At 36.0% G+C, this 17,250-nt stretch overlaps 1 protein-coding gene across 4 annotated transcripts in view; it reads right to left on the bottom strand.

Annotated features, from left to right (window-relative positions):
- RBBP8 (RB binding protein 8, endonuclease) overlaps positions 1-17,250 on the bottom strand; it is a 114,039-nt gene that overhangs the window by 15,674 nt on the left and 81,115 nt on the right. For 2 of the 4 annotated variants that reach the window (XM_023742054.1, XM_004387922.2), the window contains 8 exons: positions 15,577-15,674; positions 12,782-12,894; positions 11,190-12,084; positions 10,977-11,103; positions 9,487-9,575; positions 8,568-8,685; positions 5,059-5,202; positions 293-362 (listed from right to left, as the gene is read on the bottom strand). In XM_023742054.1, the coding sequence (XP_023597822.1) occupies positions 293-362; positions 5,059-5,202; positions 8,568-8,685; positions 9,487-9,575; positions 10,977-11,103; positions 11,190-12,084; positions 12,782-12,894; positions 15,577-15,674 (1,654 nt within the window). The remainder of the gene's footprint in view (positions 1-292; positions 363-5,058; positions 5,203-8,567; positions 8,686-9,486; positions 9,576-10,976; positions 11,104-11,189; positions 12,085-12,781; positions 12,895-15,576; positions 15,675-17,250) is intronic. The other 2 variants (XM_023742055.1, XM_023742056.1) reach the window with 2 other exon arrangements.

The following is a 17,250-nucleotide window of genomic DNA, read 5'->3' as shown; positions in this document are numbered from 1 at the left end:
TGTAAGCCTTCACCTGAAGTACAATAAAATATATATATTAAAAAAAAAAAGAATAGTTGTTATTATAAAACAGAGAAAACAGCTATTACCACTCTAAAAATAAAGGGGGGGGGGTGATAAAAATTTTGTAAAATTTGTCACGTTTATGCTTGAGTCCTTTGTTGTTGTGACCATAAACTATATGACATTCATTCTCTTGCAAATGAAGTAAATTTAACAGCTTTAGAGATACTCTAAGATAGCTCTGTTGTTCTTCCAATCACATTGCTGATATTAATCAAGATCAACTTACCTTTCATCATCCTTAAAATATGGCTCCACAAATGCTTTCTGCTTGATTTTATCATGTTTATCACCATTACCTGTAAAGAAAACAAGTATACCATAAACTGAAGGCACAACTTACTGGGAGGTAATTAGCTTGTCTGACAAAACTGACATGCATCAAAACTTCCATTTTATTGGGTTTCATACTTCAGGCCCCTAGGAAAAATAATTGAAATTTTCTACATTTTTCCTATCTTCAAAAAGAGGAGGGTGCTGTCTCGCTTATCTCAGAATCATCATACAGCTAAAAATACTACCTCAGAAAGAATTTTGGGACTTTAAAAGAACTACTCAAATACCTATTATTATTGTTTGGCACCAAACATAACAAGAGACAGCTTTCCTATGTCCAGACCACTTAACAGTCTTACTGATTTTTATAATGGGTCTTTAAGGTAGGTTATAATTATGAAATTAAAGAGATTAAAGAATTTTACCAGGAAATTGGTAACAAAATAAGAGCTAGAGCTCATGGACCTGACTTCCAAGTTGTCAAGACTCAACCAACCAACTGCTTTCATCCAACCAAACAATCAAAACGTACACAGCATTGTATAAGTTCTGGACATACAATGTAGAACAACAGAGACCAGGTCTCCTGTCCTTCTGGAGTGCTAGTGTTGTCAGGGAAACAGACATTAAGTAAATGATGAGTAAAAAGAGGTCAGCCATGAGAATGGGGTGTACGTGTGTGATGTTCCAGGTAAAGGATATGGCATGGGACAAAGGCTTGGTATGTTACAGGAACTAAGAGAAAGCCAGTGTAGTTGAGATTTAGCAAAGAAAGGGAAGTGTTAGGGAAGATGAGGCTGAAAAGGAGGGCAGGTACCAGATCATGATGGGCCTTGTAAGCCAAAAGGAGTTTGACTTTTACTGTAGCCACTGAAGGCTTTTTTAAAAAATCAACTTTATTGAGGTATAATTTGCATATAATTCACACTGACTTTTAAAAAGTGTACTAAACCAAACCAAACCCACTGTCGTTGGGTCGATTCCAAGTCATAATGATACCATAGGGTTTCCAAAGCTATAAATCTCTATAGAAGTAAACTGTGACATCTTTTTCCCGTGGAGCTTCTAGTGGTTTTGACCCGACAACTGGTGGTACAGTAAGTGCTTGGCTGCTAAGTGAAAAGTCAATGGCTCAAGCCCACCAGTGGCTATGCAGGAGAAACGACCTGGCAATCTGCTCCCGTAAAGATTACAGCCTTGGAAACCCTATGGGCCAGATCTACTCTGTCCTATAGGGTCACCAAGAGTCAGACTGGACTCAATGGCACACAACATTATTGGAACTATACAGTATGTATTTTTTCTTCATCTTTTGTATTTTTCTAGCTCAACATGTTTTTTTTAAAATAAATATTTTTTGTTGTTGTTGTTGAAAATATACATAGCAGAACATAGACCAATTCAACAATTTCTATGGACAATTCAGTGACATCGATTACATTCTTCAAGTTGTGTAACCATTCTCACCTCCTTTTCTGAACTATTCCTCCACCAATAATATGAACTCACTGCTCCCTAAACTTCCTATCTAACCTTTCAAGTTGCTGTTGTCAATTTGATCCTATATAGATAGTTCTTTAAAAGGCAGACATTCTCTACTAATTAAGCTAAACTACTGTTTGGTTTTAAGAAGACTTCAGGGGGTATTTTTGGTGTAAGGCTTAAAGATTAACTCACAGTAATAGTTTTGGGGGTTCATCCAGCTTCAATGACTCCAGAAAATCTGGATTCCATGAGAATTTGAAATTCTGTTCTTCACTTCTCAACCTCTTTTGATCAGGATTCTTCTATAGAATCTTTGATCAAAACGTTTAGTAATGGTAGCTGGGTACTATCCAGTTCTTGTCTCATGGTAAAGGAGGTAGTTTTTTATGGAGGCATTAGCCACCCATTCCATTTCCTCCTACTATTCCTGACTCTCTCTCCTCTGTTGCTCCAAGAGAACAGATTCCAATTATTGTATCTTGGATGGCTGCTTGCAAGCTTTTAAAGACCCCGGGCATTACACAATGAACTAGGAGGTATCTAGCTCAAGAAGTTTTGAAAATTCACCCATGTTGTTGGATCCATTAGTTCTCTTTTTTGTTGTGAGTAGTATTCCAGTATATGAATATACCACAATATATGCATCTGTTGATGGACACTTGGACTGTTTCCAGTTTTGAGTGATTACAAATAGTACTACTATGAACATTCTTGAATACGTCTTTTTGTGAACAAGTTTTCATTCTGCTTGGGTATAAAACTAGAGTGGAATTGTTGGGTTATAGGACAGCTATATGCATAACTTTATAAAAAAAACCACCAAGTAAATTACACCTCAGTCAAGCTGTTTAAAAAATTCTGGCAAACTGTTTTCCCAAAGTGGTTGTACAATTTACACCCCTACCAGCAATGTATGAGAGTTCCAGCTGCTCTTCACTTTTGCCAATATTACATATTATCAGTGTTTTTAACCATTTCAGTGGATATAAAATAGTGTTTCTGATGTCTAATGATGCTGAACATCTTTGCATGTGCTTACTGGCCACTAGCCAGAGATGAAAGTGGTTTAGACTAGGGTGATGGCAGCAGAGATGAAGAGAAGTGAACTGATATTAAATACACTTTGGACACTGTTAAGGTATTGGGCCTGAAGGTGAGGTGAAGAAAGAAGTCAAATATGACTCCAATGTGTCTATCTTTAGTAACTGGGCGGACAGTTACTGAGGTTTAATGGGATCCAGAAAAGCAAGGGAAGATCAAATTTGGGTAGGAAAAAAAAGATTTCTAATGAAAATTATTAAGTTCAAGATGCTTATAATTCACTCAAACAAGATGTCAAATAGGTAGCTGGATATACACATCTGAAGTTCAGAAGAGAGAGGACTAGGCTGGGAGCAATGAACATACAGAAATATCTTCTTGGCTTCTGGAACAGTGCATGCTTTCTTGCTTTCCCCCTACTTCACAGGTTGCTCCTTGTCAATCTCCTTTGCTAGTTCTTCTTTATGTCTCTGAGCTCTTAAAGTTGCCATGCCCAGAATGCAGAACTTAAAATGCTTCTCTTTTCTATTTAAATTCAATACCTTGGTGAACTCACTCAGTTTCATGCTTTAAGTATCACCTAGTTGCCGGTGATCCCCTGACTCCTCGTATTTATTTATTTTGGATTTCTTGTCTAAACTCTAAATACATACCAACTAAAACACCTCCAAATTTGGTCTAGTTAAGTACTAATTTGTCAAGAACTGAGTGTCTGGTATTCTCTAAATTTGCTCCTTCCTATGAGGGAAGACTAGGTAGGACTTTGTGATATAGGGGTCAAGAAAGTGAAATAAATGGACAATAAGTCCTAAATTATATGCCTAGGTGTCCGGGAAAAATAAAGAAGTCTGCAGGGGTCACTTGGTAGGAAACAAATGGAACTTGGCTAAGAAAGGTTACGTTTAAGGCACTGAAGAGAAATAAACCAAAATCAAAACCAAACCGTTGGCATCGAGTTGATTCCGACTCATGGCGACCCTACAGCACTCCTATAAGACAGAGCAGAACTGCCTCATAGGGTTTCCAAGGCTGTAAATCTTCATGGAAACAGACTGCTACATCTTTCTCCCACAGAGTGTCTGGTGGGTTGAACCACCAACCCCTTGGTCAGCAGTCGAGTGCTTAATCAATGTGCCACCAGGACCCCTTGAAAGAAATAAAAGTATCTAGCAATTACTCAGAAATGCAGGACTGGGACTCATCAGAGAAGTCAAACCTAGAGATGCAGATTTGAAGCCATCTTTCCAGAGGTGGTTAACAAAAGCTGTGTGAGAAAATGTGAAGGAGAAAGACAGTCTTGGGGATACACTAGGAAATAAAAGTTACCAGAGATCAAAAGAACAGTGCAGTAATGTCACAAAAGCTAATCGAGAAGAAACTTTGGGATAGTCAGTGTCAAATATAACTTAAAAAAAAAAAAGACAGAAATTAGTAATTATATCTTTGTAAAAGATTTTTTTTTTTCTCTTGAAATTGAAACCAATTTTCAAAAGGCTCTTCTTGGGAAAAAAAAAGGGTAAAGAAGTCTTGAATAGTTGAAATGTTTTATTAAAAAATTTACTTGATAAAGTTTCTGCAATAAACTGAGCAAGCAAAAGCCTATGTTCTTTATCTGATTAAGGTCTCTTCACTTAAGGGCTGTCATTTTAAAACACTTGATGGAAACATAAGAAAAACATAACCATAATACACGGTGCCATAGTAGAAAGTCCATTCATTTAGACTAGTATAAAACAACCTTTGCACTAGACTGAAAATTCTGACTACTTTATTCATAGTATGAAAACGAGATACTTAGCAAGAATTTTAACTAACGTTCAATATAGATCATCTACTTACTGTTTCAATTAAATATTCTTCTTTTGATTGCTACCCTACATTATTAAAAAGAAATTTACAGCATTGAACGAAGATTAATTTCTCAGTTTTGATAAATGTTCTATGACTATATAAGCTGTTAACATGTGAGGGAAGCTGACTGAAAGGTAAACAAAAACAACTATTTTTTTGCATTTGAGCTTCTATAAGCAAAATTATCTAAAAAAAGTTAACTGTGAAAAACAAATTTGTACAAGAAACAAGAAACTTTCATTGTTAATACACCTCATCAAGCCTCTGTTAATTAGCTCGATGACTTAATTTACTGAAATCAGTGTAACTAAGAAGCCATATTCAAAGTAAAAACAGCCTTACTGTCTGGTTTCTTTGTGGCAGCTGACAATTCCTCCTCTTCATCTGCTACTTGGGAGAAATTATCTGCCAAACAGGATTCGTATTCTTCGTGTGTTGTCCGATCAAACATATCTTCCAAACTATCATTCATTTTTCTTTCTCCATCTATGTAAAAGAGCATTGACTTAAGGGCAACAAGCAGCTTTTTGCTTTCTATATAGACCAATGTGAAACTGACAGTATTTGCCACAAAACAATTCAGATGTGCAGGAGGCAAGAAAAAATCTGGCAAGAATAAACCCCCACGTTTGGGCAGTTACTGTCTATTTACAAAGGCTTTATGTTACAGCATTAAATGCCCTTTACTCATGTGAAGAGAATGCTGATGTTTTTGTTACTGTCATATAACCACATCTCTACAAACATTTAAATATTTTTCTGCCTACCAATTCATGTATAAATCCTACTAAACCAAAAGGAGTTCTATGAAAAAACTGTTAGGAATAGAAAATAAATTATAATGAATGATGAAAATACTGATTTTAAATAAACAGTAAATAAATTGCTGACATTAAGATCTCTACAGAATTTTGCTCACCTGTTGATTTTTCTAAAGATGTAGCAAAAAAGTGTTTTCTTGCATCATCATTAGCACTTGCTAGTTCAGTGTCAACAGAAATGATGTCAATTCCATATCTGATCTGCAAAAGTGCTAAATTCATCTTCAGATGCCTAACTACATTTTCAATTATATAATCACAATTTACAAAACACCAGAGTTTAAGAAAAAACAGAAGTCAGTCCAGCTGGCAACAGGTGATATAACAAAGGCCTGACGAGATGACTCTATATAAAGTCACTACTACCTGCCCCAATTCACAGTGCTCTACCACTCTCACCCTGCTGTATCTTTCCCCAGCACTTACCATCATATACACAGCATACAGTTGCTTGTTTACTGTCTGTTTCTCCCCCATTAGAAAGTAAGCTCCATGAGGGGAGGTACTTTTTTCTGTTTAGGAATTATCTCCAGTTCCTAGAACACTTTCAGGCACAGAACTACAGCTCAATGTTTAATGAATGACTGAACATTTGTTTATTTTTCATTCTGAGGGTCAACGTGGTGCAAGCAGTTTGTACTCAACTACTAACCTAAAGGTTAGTGGTTAGAACCCACCTGATGCTGCCATGGAAGAAAGGCCTGGCAATCTGTTTCCATAAAAGATTACATTCAAGAAAACCCTATGGAGCAGTTCTACTTTGTAATACATGGGGTCGCCATGAGTTGGAGTTGACTTGATGGCAATGGGTTTTTGGTTTGTATGTGCCAGGCACTGTGCTAGACAAACCAAAGCACTCTGTATATGCTGTTAGTGAATCACACATGTTAAGTCATTGATTTATTTTTTTGTGGGGCTGACTTCTGACTGTGAAATGTTTAAAGACTGAGATTATATCCTTATATCTCTCTATCACAGCACCTAGTAAATCTAACACAGAGGAGGGGTTCAAAAAACATTTTTTGATTTGAAATATTAGCAATAGTTGGGAGTTTTCATTCACATATCTCATTTTTAACCAATTTTAGGTGCTGAAAGGTTTTACCTCATGGGGAAGGTCGTTTTTTTCTAAACATGGCCCCAACGGTATCTCCTATCCATGTGTTGTCTTACAATGTGATCTTGACACTCATCCACCGAGCCTAAGGGCTATGCTCACCCACTTTGAACTTGGGCACATTTTTGCGACACTATGCAACGTTTGAGGCCAGATCATAAAAATGCCTTGCTGTCTTGGGATGCTCACTTTGGAACCTAGCCTCCATGTGATGAGGAGAATCAAAGTAGCCCATGTGGAAAGACCTCATGGAAAAGCCCTGAGACTAAATGAGGAAGGAGAAATGCCAACCCTCAGCTGCCTAGCTCTCTAGCTGTTTCAGCTCCAGTCACCATTTGCCCACAATTACCTAAGAGACCCTGAGACATAGCCGCTCAGTCAAGCCCTTCCCGAATTCCTGAGCCATAGAAATTATCTAAGATAAAAAAATGATTTGTGTTGTTTTAATCCTCTAAGTTACTGGGTGATTTGTTATGCAGCAGTAATACCCAGTAATACCCATAACACTTTATTAGCCAAAATTATCTCTATACCCTCTACTCATTAGTCAAAGTTCTAATCTCACTTCCACATGATAACCGCTTCAAATATTTGGGAAACTCTCATGTTTTTTGAATCAACTAGATACATTTAAAAGCAAAGTAGACATACTTTACTGCTTTTTTATCTTTTTCTACCAAAAACATCATCAGGAGGTGATACCAGGAAAAAAATAATCTTAAAAGCAAAGTACCCTCTTGAGAAGAATAGTTTTAAAGTTAAGTTTCATAGTATAAAAATACAAAAAATCATTGTAAAGGTTTTTTCTTTTAATAGGCACTAGCCATTCAACCTAGGCAGTCAGCTGCTTGATCATATGGTTAGTTCTTCACTGAAGGACAAAGAATTAAAGGTGAGGACTATTAAAACTTTCTTTCACTTACTGCATTTAGGGCAGCAAGAGATAAGGTGTTGCAAAAGAAGCAAGGGAAAGACTGGATGTTTTATTATTCTGCCCTGTGAAGGTACACTACAGAATATTCAGCAGAAGGTACGGAATGCACATAGTGCAAATATCCTCGGTTACTAACAGATGACCACTGGAAACGTCTCTGCTTTTAGCATTGCATCTTCACGTGTAGGTCCCAACCCCTCCATACATAAATGATAAATGACAACTGTTCCCCATCTAGCTGTTCTCATGCCACGGGCCTCCATAGTTAGGAATGTTGCTAAGGGAGTCCCAACCAAAATCCTTCCATTGTTCACATCTCTTTTGGAAAATCAAGGCTTTAGGTAAATAATTAATAGTTTCTCACTACAAAGGGCTGTAGAACTCTAATTTGGCCATATCCTCCTTTCAGTAGAGACAGACTACGCCAGAGTAACTCAGCATATACACCATTATTCTTAGTTTACTACTAATTTACAAATCTATACTAATACTTCCCAGCAGAATCTCTGTTTTTTTCTTTATCAAACTGCTTTGGTAAATCTATTTCTGACACAGAACTCTTAAGATTTCCTTTTACTTCCTTCATGAAAAAATGTTTAAACCAGGGATTGGCAAACTTTTTCTTAAATCGCCAGAGAGTAAATATTTTAGGCTTGCGGGGCCAGAAGGTCTCTGCAGCAACTACTTGACTATGTCATTTTATTGTACAAGCAGCCACAGACAATACATACACAAATGAGTGAGGATGTGTTCCAACAAAAACTTATTTGAATTATTTCGGAAACCAAAATCATTTTGAGTTAAAAGATTTTTTCCTAAAATACTGAAACTGAGCTTTACTAAGAGAAACTAAAAATTAACAGGAGAAAAAACTGGTTTATGGTGAAGCGGTTACTTACGCTCATCAGCACAACAGTACCACCATAAATTTCCCTCCACATTTTTATTAAAATTAGAAAAACAAAAGTTGAACTCTTACTTGGACTTTTTTCTCCCTTCTGCTCTTGCTTCTTCATTTTTAAAAGCACAGTTTCACTAACCAACGTGCAGTCCGTGTCCACTGTCTCGTCTCCTCCTAATCTTGACTGACTGCCATCCTGAACACATAAAACAAAACAAAAAAATCCACATTTTAAAAGTTACCCCTTTAAGGTCTTATATTCACTTTTTACATTTTAGGAACAGATATAAATTTAGGTTTTATTGTCTGTAGAACATCTTAGCTTCGATATAAACATCCCCACTCAAGCGTAGGAAAAGGACTGCTTCAAGGAAGGGGAGAGTTACCCACTCAGCTCTCTCTCTTCTCCAACCTGCCTCACAATAATGCACATCAATGTACATGAAGAACCACAATTTTATATGTTCAATCTGATTTCTTGATGGGTATATATTACTCAAGCAACTCTTGAATACTGTTACTAACATGCTACCAGGTGAAAGAGAACTTCTCAAACTATACAGAACCTAAATACGAGCCAAAAGTATTTCTACCATGAGTTTTAATTTTTTTAAAATATACAGTATTTTAAAAAATAGTCAACTGGGAAAATGAGTTTTTTTCTTGATAGTAAATTATTTTAAAAGCTAATCAAGACATATGATGGATCATTTTGACAACAAATAAAATTATTTAAAATATATAATTAGCACTCTGAATTATTTTAAAATTAATTAAAGTTTTAGTCAGTTTATAGTCAGAACTGTTATTACCGTTTCAAAAATACCATTAAAGTTGGAAGAATAAGCATTTTTATTTCTTAGTTTCTGAAGAGATAAACAGAGGCTTATAAGGTATGTGACTATCTCAAAGTAAGAGAACTGATCAGGAGAGGAGACTGATTAACAACTCACTAGAGTTAAGAACCAAATGGGCTTTAGTTTTACTTTTAACTTACCTTTGTATCTATTATGGTAATATCCATTTTATACTGAGAAAGGTCTGCCCCTGGATCTAGACTCCACTGGAGATTTTCAAAAGATTTGTCTTAGACAAGGAGAAAAAAAACACATAATTAAAAATTAATTTCCAAAATTCTTATCACTTTAAAAAACTACAGGACCCAAAGAATGGAAGAAAATTTATGTGCATTTTCTGATGTCTGAGAAGGGACTTACATCTAGAATATATAAAGAACTCACAGAACTCAATAATTAAAAAGACAAAAATCCCTATTAAAAATAGGGAAAGGATCTGAATAGAAAGCTCTCCAAAGAAGATATACAAAATATCATTAGACATCAAAACCACAATGAGATACCACTTCATATCCACTAGCATGGTTATAACCAAAAAGATAATAACAAATGTTGGTGAGGATGTGGAGAAACAGGAACCCTCGCACACTGCTGGTGGAAATGTAAAAGGGTGTAGCTGCCTTGCAAAACAGTTTGGCAGCTCCTAAAAATGTTAGTTAGCATACAGTCCAGAAATTCCACTCTTAAGTATAACCCAAGAAAAATGAAAACATACATCTACACAAAAACCTGTACATGAATGTTCATGAAAGCGTTATTCATAATAACCAAAAGGTGGAAACAACTTAAACGTCCAAGTGATGAATGAATAAAGAAAATATGGTATATGCATTCAATGGAATGCTATTCAGTAATAAAAAGAAATGAAGTAATGATGTTGTTGTGTGCCGTCGAGCCGATTCCGACTCATAGCAACCCTACAGGACAGAGTAGAACTGCCCAATAGGGTTTCCAAGGAGTGGCTAGTGGATTTGAACTGCCAACCTTTTGGTTAGCAGCCTGAGTTCTTAACCACTTCACCACCAGGGCTCCAAAGTAATGATAAGTGTATATCATTACTTTACATATACATGCAAATGCAAAGGAAAAGGACAAGTATCTACAGGGTGAAGAACAATGTTTGGGTGATGTTCTACTTTTTACTCTTTAATATTCTGTATGGTTAAATTTAAAGCTTTTGTAAAAATAAGAAACAGTTACATAAAATAAATAATTGTACATAATCACCTATAAAGGTAGGAATTAGAAGATGTCAATTCATTTTTCAAAAAGTGTAAGAGCAGGAAAACCACAGGTAAACTGAAATCAATGAGAATCATCCTATAAACACAGAAACATGCAGGAAGAAAGAAGACCCCTCTTCCCCAAAACTGTTCAACCTAGCTAAGGACTATCAAAAAAAAAAAAAAATCATTGCCGTCAAATCGATTCTGACTCATAGTGACCTTATAGAACCAAGAAGAACTGCCCCATAGAGTTTCCAAGGAGCAGCTGGTGGATTTGGTTAGCAGCTATAGTGCTTAACCACTGTGTCACCAGAGCTCCTAGAACTATAAACAATACTTCATATTACAATACTCAATTTAAAGTCATTAAAAAGGAATGAAAATCATATGCATAGTGTACATACTTTGGTTGTTTTCTAGGGACTTTGTTTTGGCAATTCTACATGGATTTAGCTGAAGAACTGATGTAAGTTCACATGCTCCACGGGATGACCTGGTTTTCATTCTTATTGGCTCATGAGAAGCAGCACCCTAAAACAGAAATAATTATTACCATGTAGATGAAACCATAAATAGCCATTTTAATAAAAAAAAATCCTTGAACATTTAACACAAACCTTTATGTCATCAAAAAGATTCTCTGTCTCCAAACTTTCACGCGGACACAGAGGGATTTTGAAGACAGGGTTTTCTTCTTTTATTTTTAATGGTGTTTTATTATCTGGAGAGGATTTGCTCAAGGACTGGAGGATACATTCCTGCACACAGGGATCCTCTGGGGCATCTCTGGCTAGCACACAGCTCCCATTTGAGGCCTTACGACTTGAGGAAGAACCCTTTGGAATGGGTTTCAAAGCCTCATAAAGAGTCACTTGCCTAAATCTGTTTTTAGAGGTCTCACTACTTCCTTGGCTTTTCTCTAAACGTTGAATAGCTGAAAATCGATCAGACAGATCCAGAGGTTTATCCATCACATAGTCCCCACTGATGCAAAAATCACTATCCGTTGGAAAAGGAAAAGCATTTTCTTTATCAAAAGCAGCTTGGGGGCAGCTTACTTCATGCTCACTTTCTTCCTCAGTTTTCTTCCTTTTGGATGTTCTGCTTCCCAGTGGTTTCAGGGGCAATAAATGTTTATCAGTAATGGCATCTTTAATATGATCAGTACTACCCTGTGCACCTATGGATTCACTTATACTTTTATTTACAAGCATCTGTTTATCAGAACATGACTGGCCGACGACCACGTTCACTTTAGACCCGAGATTATGATGTGTGAAAAAGTCACTATCTTCAGATTTTGATCTAGGTTTCTCTGGTCTAGAATTAGAAGTGTTGCTGAAAGGGGCTATTTTCATATGTTTTCTTTTCCCAGTCTCTAAAAGAGAAGGGGACAAACTTGTATTCAAACCTAAACTATTTTTCACATTAGAGGTGGTTCCAAATACAGGAGATGATACTCGAGTAGTCAATTCTTCTTGGGGAGGTGACTTGGAAGTAGAATCTGAAAATCTAAACACATGAGAGTGATAAAACTTATTTACTACTAAAGAAACACGGTAAAAATTTAAAGATAAACATAGTGAGAAACTTTTGTTAATACAGGATTATTAATGGTAAGTCCTTCTCTACCAACTAGAGGCAGAAGATTAACCAAAATTTAAGGTAGAGTGTAGCTGATTTTGGCTGACAAAAAGCAGAGGAAAATGACACAGGAAACCTGTGTCAAAATACCAGAATATTCTTTTCTTATAAGAAGTTTTCCTAAGTAATTTAAATAACATCACTATATAAGAAAATCATATTATAATAAATTCTACTAGGGAATTGAATTTTTTTGTTATGAAATCTTTGTTCTTCTATAGTGTAAGAAACAAAATTTTGTACAACATCCAATTTTTATAAATACAAACCCAGAAGGGATGTCTTGGTCTTTAAAGGGGCAGAGTAACAAGGCTGGGAACTCTTAAGCATGGCTTGATAGAAGTACAAAAAGTGTTTAATAGTAACATTCACTAACATTACCATAATGCAAAAAAGGCTTCAGCTGGTCATAAGCTGGGGAAAACATTTTTTTAAATAAACATATAATCAGAATAACAAACTATACATCAAGGGAAATGGTTTAATTATATAGAACTCACTGTAATGGGATCTCACGAATAGCTTATTTAAAAAAAATAAAAATTACCAAAGTGCCCAAAATTACCTTAAACCATTTCCACTATTTCTTGTGGATTCCTCAAAAGGTTGTTTCTTGTGATCTCCTTCCAGACAATGGTAGAGCTCATTACCAAGAGGGCTCACGGGACCTTGAGATTCCTTCAACAGTAAAATATGAAGCACATACATAACGGAATATTACTTAATTATAAAAAGCAATGAAATACTGATACATGCTATGACATGGATAAACCTTGAAAACATTATGCTAAGTCAAAGAAGCCAGATACAAATCTCACATATTGTATAATTTCAGTTATATGAAATATCCAGAATAGGTAAATCCATAGAGACAGAAAGCAGATTGGTGGTTGCCAGGGGCTGGGAGGATAGGGGGCTTATGACTTAATGGATACAGAGTTTTCTTTAGCCCACTGCAGTTGAGCTGATTCTAACTTATAGCAACCCTACAGGACAGAGTAGAACTGCCCCATAGGGTTTCCAAAGAGCGGCTAGTGGACTTAAACTGCCGATCTTCCGGTTAGTAGCTGAGCTCTTAACCACTGTGCCACAAGGGCTCCAGGAGTTTTCTCTGGGGGTGATGAAAATGCTTTGTAACTAGATACAGGTGGTAGTTACAAAGCAGCGTGAATGTATTAAATGTCACTGAAACTGTACACTTTAAAATGGTTAATTTTATATGATTTCACCACAATAAAAAAAATAAAGCACATCTGGAGTTTTAAGAAAAAAAGCATCATTATTTTATTTTTTTATGTAAGTACATTCTAAAACTCTAATACCAAAAATCAACATTATTAAGATGAGGGGAAGGGAACAGATACATTTATACTAACAGGAGATGAATTTAAAAAGGCCTTTTAGAGATCAGTGCTTCTCAAACTTTGACATACATACATGTCAACTGGGGATCTTGTTAAAATGCAAGTTCTCTTTCACTAGGTCTGTGGTTGGGGCTGGAGATTCTTTATTTCTAACAACCTTCAAGGCGATGCAGATGTTGTTGGTCTGTGGATGACACTTGGAGCAGCAAGTGTTTAGATCTGTATTAGTTCCCTTAACACATTTGGTGTTTAACAGATAACAAACTACTGACTTGCCAGGCTTATGGGCAGGAGAATTAGAACTGATTTAAACACATCTAAAGTTTAAGGGTTAAAAACTACTATAGGGTCACTGTGAGTCAGAATCGACTCAATGGCAGTGGGTTTTTTATCACTTCAAGATGGATTTGAAACTAGGAAGGACAAAACCTCAAATGTAATGAAAACCAATTCAATTTTTAAAAATTCAATAGCAAGACAATTTTATGAAAGCACATACACATTTACTGACTAGAGCAAAGTAATACTATTTTTAAATTGTATGATAATAACACTTCTTCTTAAGATTGAAGAATGTCTTCTATTTCCTAGGGATCAATTAAGGAAAAAAGGAAATGTATCTGATGTAAGAAGTGTTTAAAAAATAATGAAAAGAAAACATGGAGTCAATTTCTGACCCAATCCCTAAAAATTAGGTCTAAATGGATTGGCACTCAAGGACAAAGGAAGACTAAAGTATCTAGAGCAAACTCCAGTTTAAAGAATTAAAAAAAAAAAAAAACAATAAATTCTGAGATCAACCTAAACATTTAGGTCTTCTCTTAGATGTAATGAGGTGGGGAGGAGGGTTGGCCAAATCCTGTAAGCCATCATCACTACTCTAAATTTTTTTTAATAACTGATTTTATTTTTGATGTTGAGAATACACATAGAAAACACACACCAATTCAACAGTTTCTACATGTACAATTCAGTGACACTGATTACATTCTTTGAGTTGTGCAACCATCCTCTTTTTCTGAGTTGTTCCTCCCTCATTAACATAAACTCACTACCCTCTAAGTTTCCAATCTAATTTTTTGAATTGCCATTGTCAATTTGATCCCATATAGATAGATCTTAAAAGAGCTCAATCTTCAAGAGAGACATTCTTTACTAGTTAAGCTAAACTACTGTTTGGTTTTAAGAAAACTTCAGGGGATATTTCTGGTTTAAGGTTTAAAGATTATCTCAGAGCCATAGTTTCAGGGGTTCATCCACCCTCCATGGCTCCAGAAAGTCTGGAGCCCATGAGAATCTGAAATTCTGTTCTGCATTGTCCCCTTTTTGATCAGGATTCTTCTACAGAATCTTTGATCAAAATGTTCAGTAATGGGAGCTGGGCACCATCCAGTTCTTCTGGTCTCCTGGCAAAGGAGGCAGTTGTTCATGGAGGCAATCGGCCACATACTCCATATCCTCCTCCTATTCCTCACTCTCCTTCTTCCTCTGTTGCTCCAGGCAAATAGATTCTAATTGTTGTACCCTGAACTGCTGCTTGCAAACTTTTAAGACCCCGGCCACTATGCAATCAAACAGGAGGCAGAAGAGAAGGACTGAACACATTATTAGGCCACTTAACTGGGACGTTCCATGAAACTATGACCCCAAACCTCCAAACCGAGGAACTAAATCATGAGGTAATAAGCAGCCTCAGCAGCTACTCTTTTTATTTTTGTTGTTGTAAATGTATCTATTATAAAACTTCATATATCATAAAATTTATATATCAAATTTTAATTCCACTCATATCCCAAGAACTGTAAAGACTCTGGGTTTCTGGGACTGCCTGGGGTAGAGAATATATATGAGTCTTCCTAACCACATCAGTTTAGTTCTAGGCCTTTATCCAATTATATTTGGATAAAAAAATCTTCTCTTGCTCAATTCTCTAAAAAGTGACTCAAAAAGATCTATCCATTAATTCATATTATCACCAAACTAGACAATTACTTACAGATTCTTCTTGAACATTAAGTCCAAGTGTTTCAGCAACAACGGTAGCTAAATTAAAAGATGGCTTATCAGTGGAGTAACTGCTTGTTCCGTGCGTTTCTAAACCGGCAAAAAACAAAACAAAAAGCCTACCAATTAAACAATTATGGCAACTACATATATCAAAAAATGAAAAGGAAAGAAAGAGGCTCAAAGAATCACTTTATAAGATGGCACTGGACACACTTTTAAATTCTGTGCTAAAAAGTCCAAAATAGCCACTACAAAATGTTAATAAATTGTAGGTATCCAGAATCCACACATGCTATACTTTTTCAGCTGTTAAGTTTTCTATTTTTCCTAAATGACTGAAATGCAACAGGCAGATTATTTTTCTTATTGCCGCTGAAAATATCATAAAGAAGATCATATTTATAATGGATTTATTGTGACCTAAAACACAGCATGAACAGTAAACTAATGTTACAGTACTTTTCATGAAAACATACTTAGTGGGAAAAATTTTCAGCACTGCATAATTTTTAAGTCTAAAGCTAACACTTATTCATACGGGAGTCACCTGTGTTCAAGTATTTCATAAAGTTTTATGCATGTAGAACTTCAATAACTCCACAAGTATTTATGGAGCACCTACTATGTTACAGGCACTGTGCTAGACACTAGACGAAAAGAAAAGGTTCTTGTCCTCAAGCAGCTTATGAGTTACAGTTAAAACAGAAAGATAAAAAGAGAATTATAAGAAAATGTGATAAGCATTATAATAAAGGTACAAGTAAGGGGCAATTTAAACACAGAAGAACTCCTAAATGTGCCTTGAATAATCAAGAAAAGCTATACAAAACAATGCCTAAGCTTACCTTTGAGAGAAAGAGGAATTTAACAAGTCAACTGGGTTGAGGGTAGAAAGGAGGATTCTAGGCATGTTTTAGGGTCCATATATGGGTCCAGACAAAATTGCATGTTCAGGAAACTACATGTGGTTCAACTGCTAGAAACCAAAGTATAAAAGACAGAAGTAGTAGGAGATGAGCCCAGACAGGCAGGTTAGGGATCAGATCATGGTTAGGGGGTTTAGAATTTATCCTGTAGGCAGTGAAAATAAATCCAAGTGTTTTAAATGGACAACAGATGTAATATTTATGTTACGAAGATAATACTGGCCATGATAGGCTTAGGGCAAGGAGCAGTCACTAACAGATAAGGGGACTAATAAAATTACTACAACAGTCTTGACGAGGTGCTGAGGCCTATACTAGTACAACACAGAACAAAGAATATGTGTAACAGATGTAGCAGGTAGATCTGGAGACTGTTTAGATATGGGAAACGAAGGAGTCCAGGATGACTCAAAGTCTTCTGATTTAGGTAATTCAAAGAGGTATGTATAGTGTCATTCACTGAGATTGTAAATGTAAGGATGAGGAGTAGGTTTGGCAGGAAAAGTGTCTATTTTGGACACGCTGAAGTTGAAAGATATCCAGGTGGACAAGTCTAACAGCAGGCAGATACACTGATATGGAATCCAGGAGAAAAGTCAGAGATATAGATTTGGGATTTATTATCTGTCACATGTTGGGAAGAGCAACATTTAAGAGGCAGATGGAGAAAGAACAGCCAATAACGGTAAACAAAGAATAAACAAAAACCAAAAAGAGGCAAGAGAACCAGGAGATTG

This window comes from Trichechus manatus, unplaced genomic scaffold (genome assembly GCF_000243295.1).
Source record: "Trichechus manatus latirostris isolate Lorelei unplaced genomic scaffold, TriManLat1.0 scaffold00199, whole genome shotgun sequence".
NCBI classification, from domain to species: Eukaryota; Metazoa; Chordata; class Mammalia; order Sirenia; family Trichechidae; genus Trichechus; species Trichechus manatus.
This window is presented reverse-complemented; position numbering and strand designations above follow the sequence as displayed.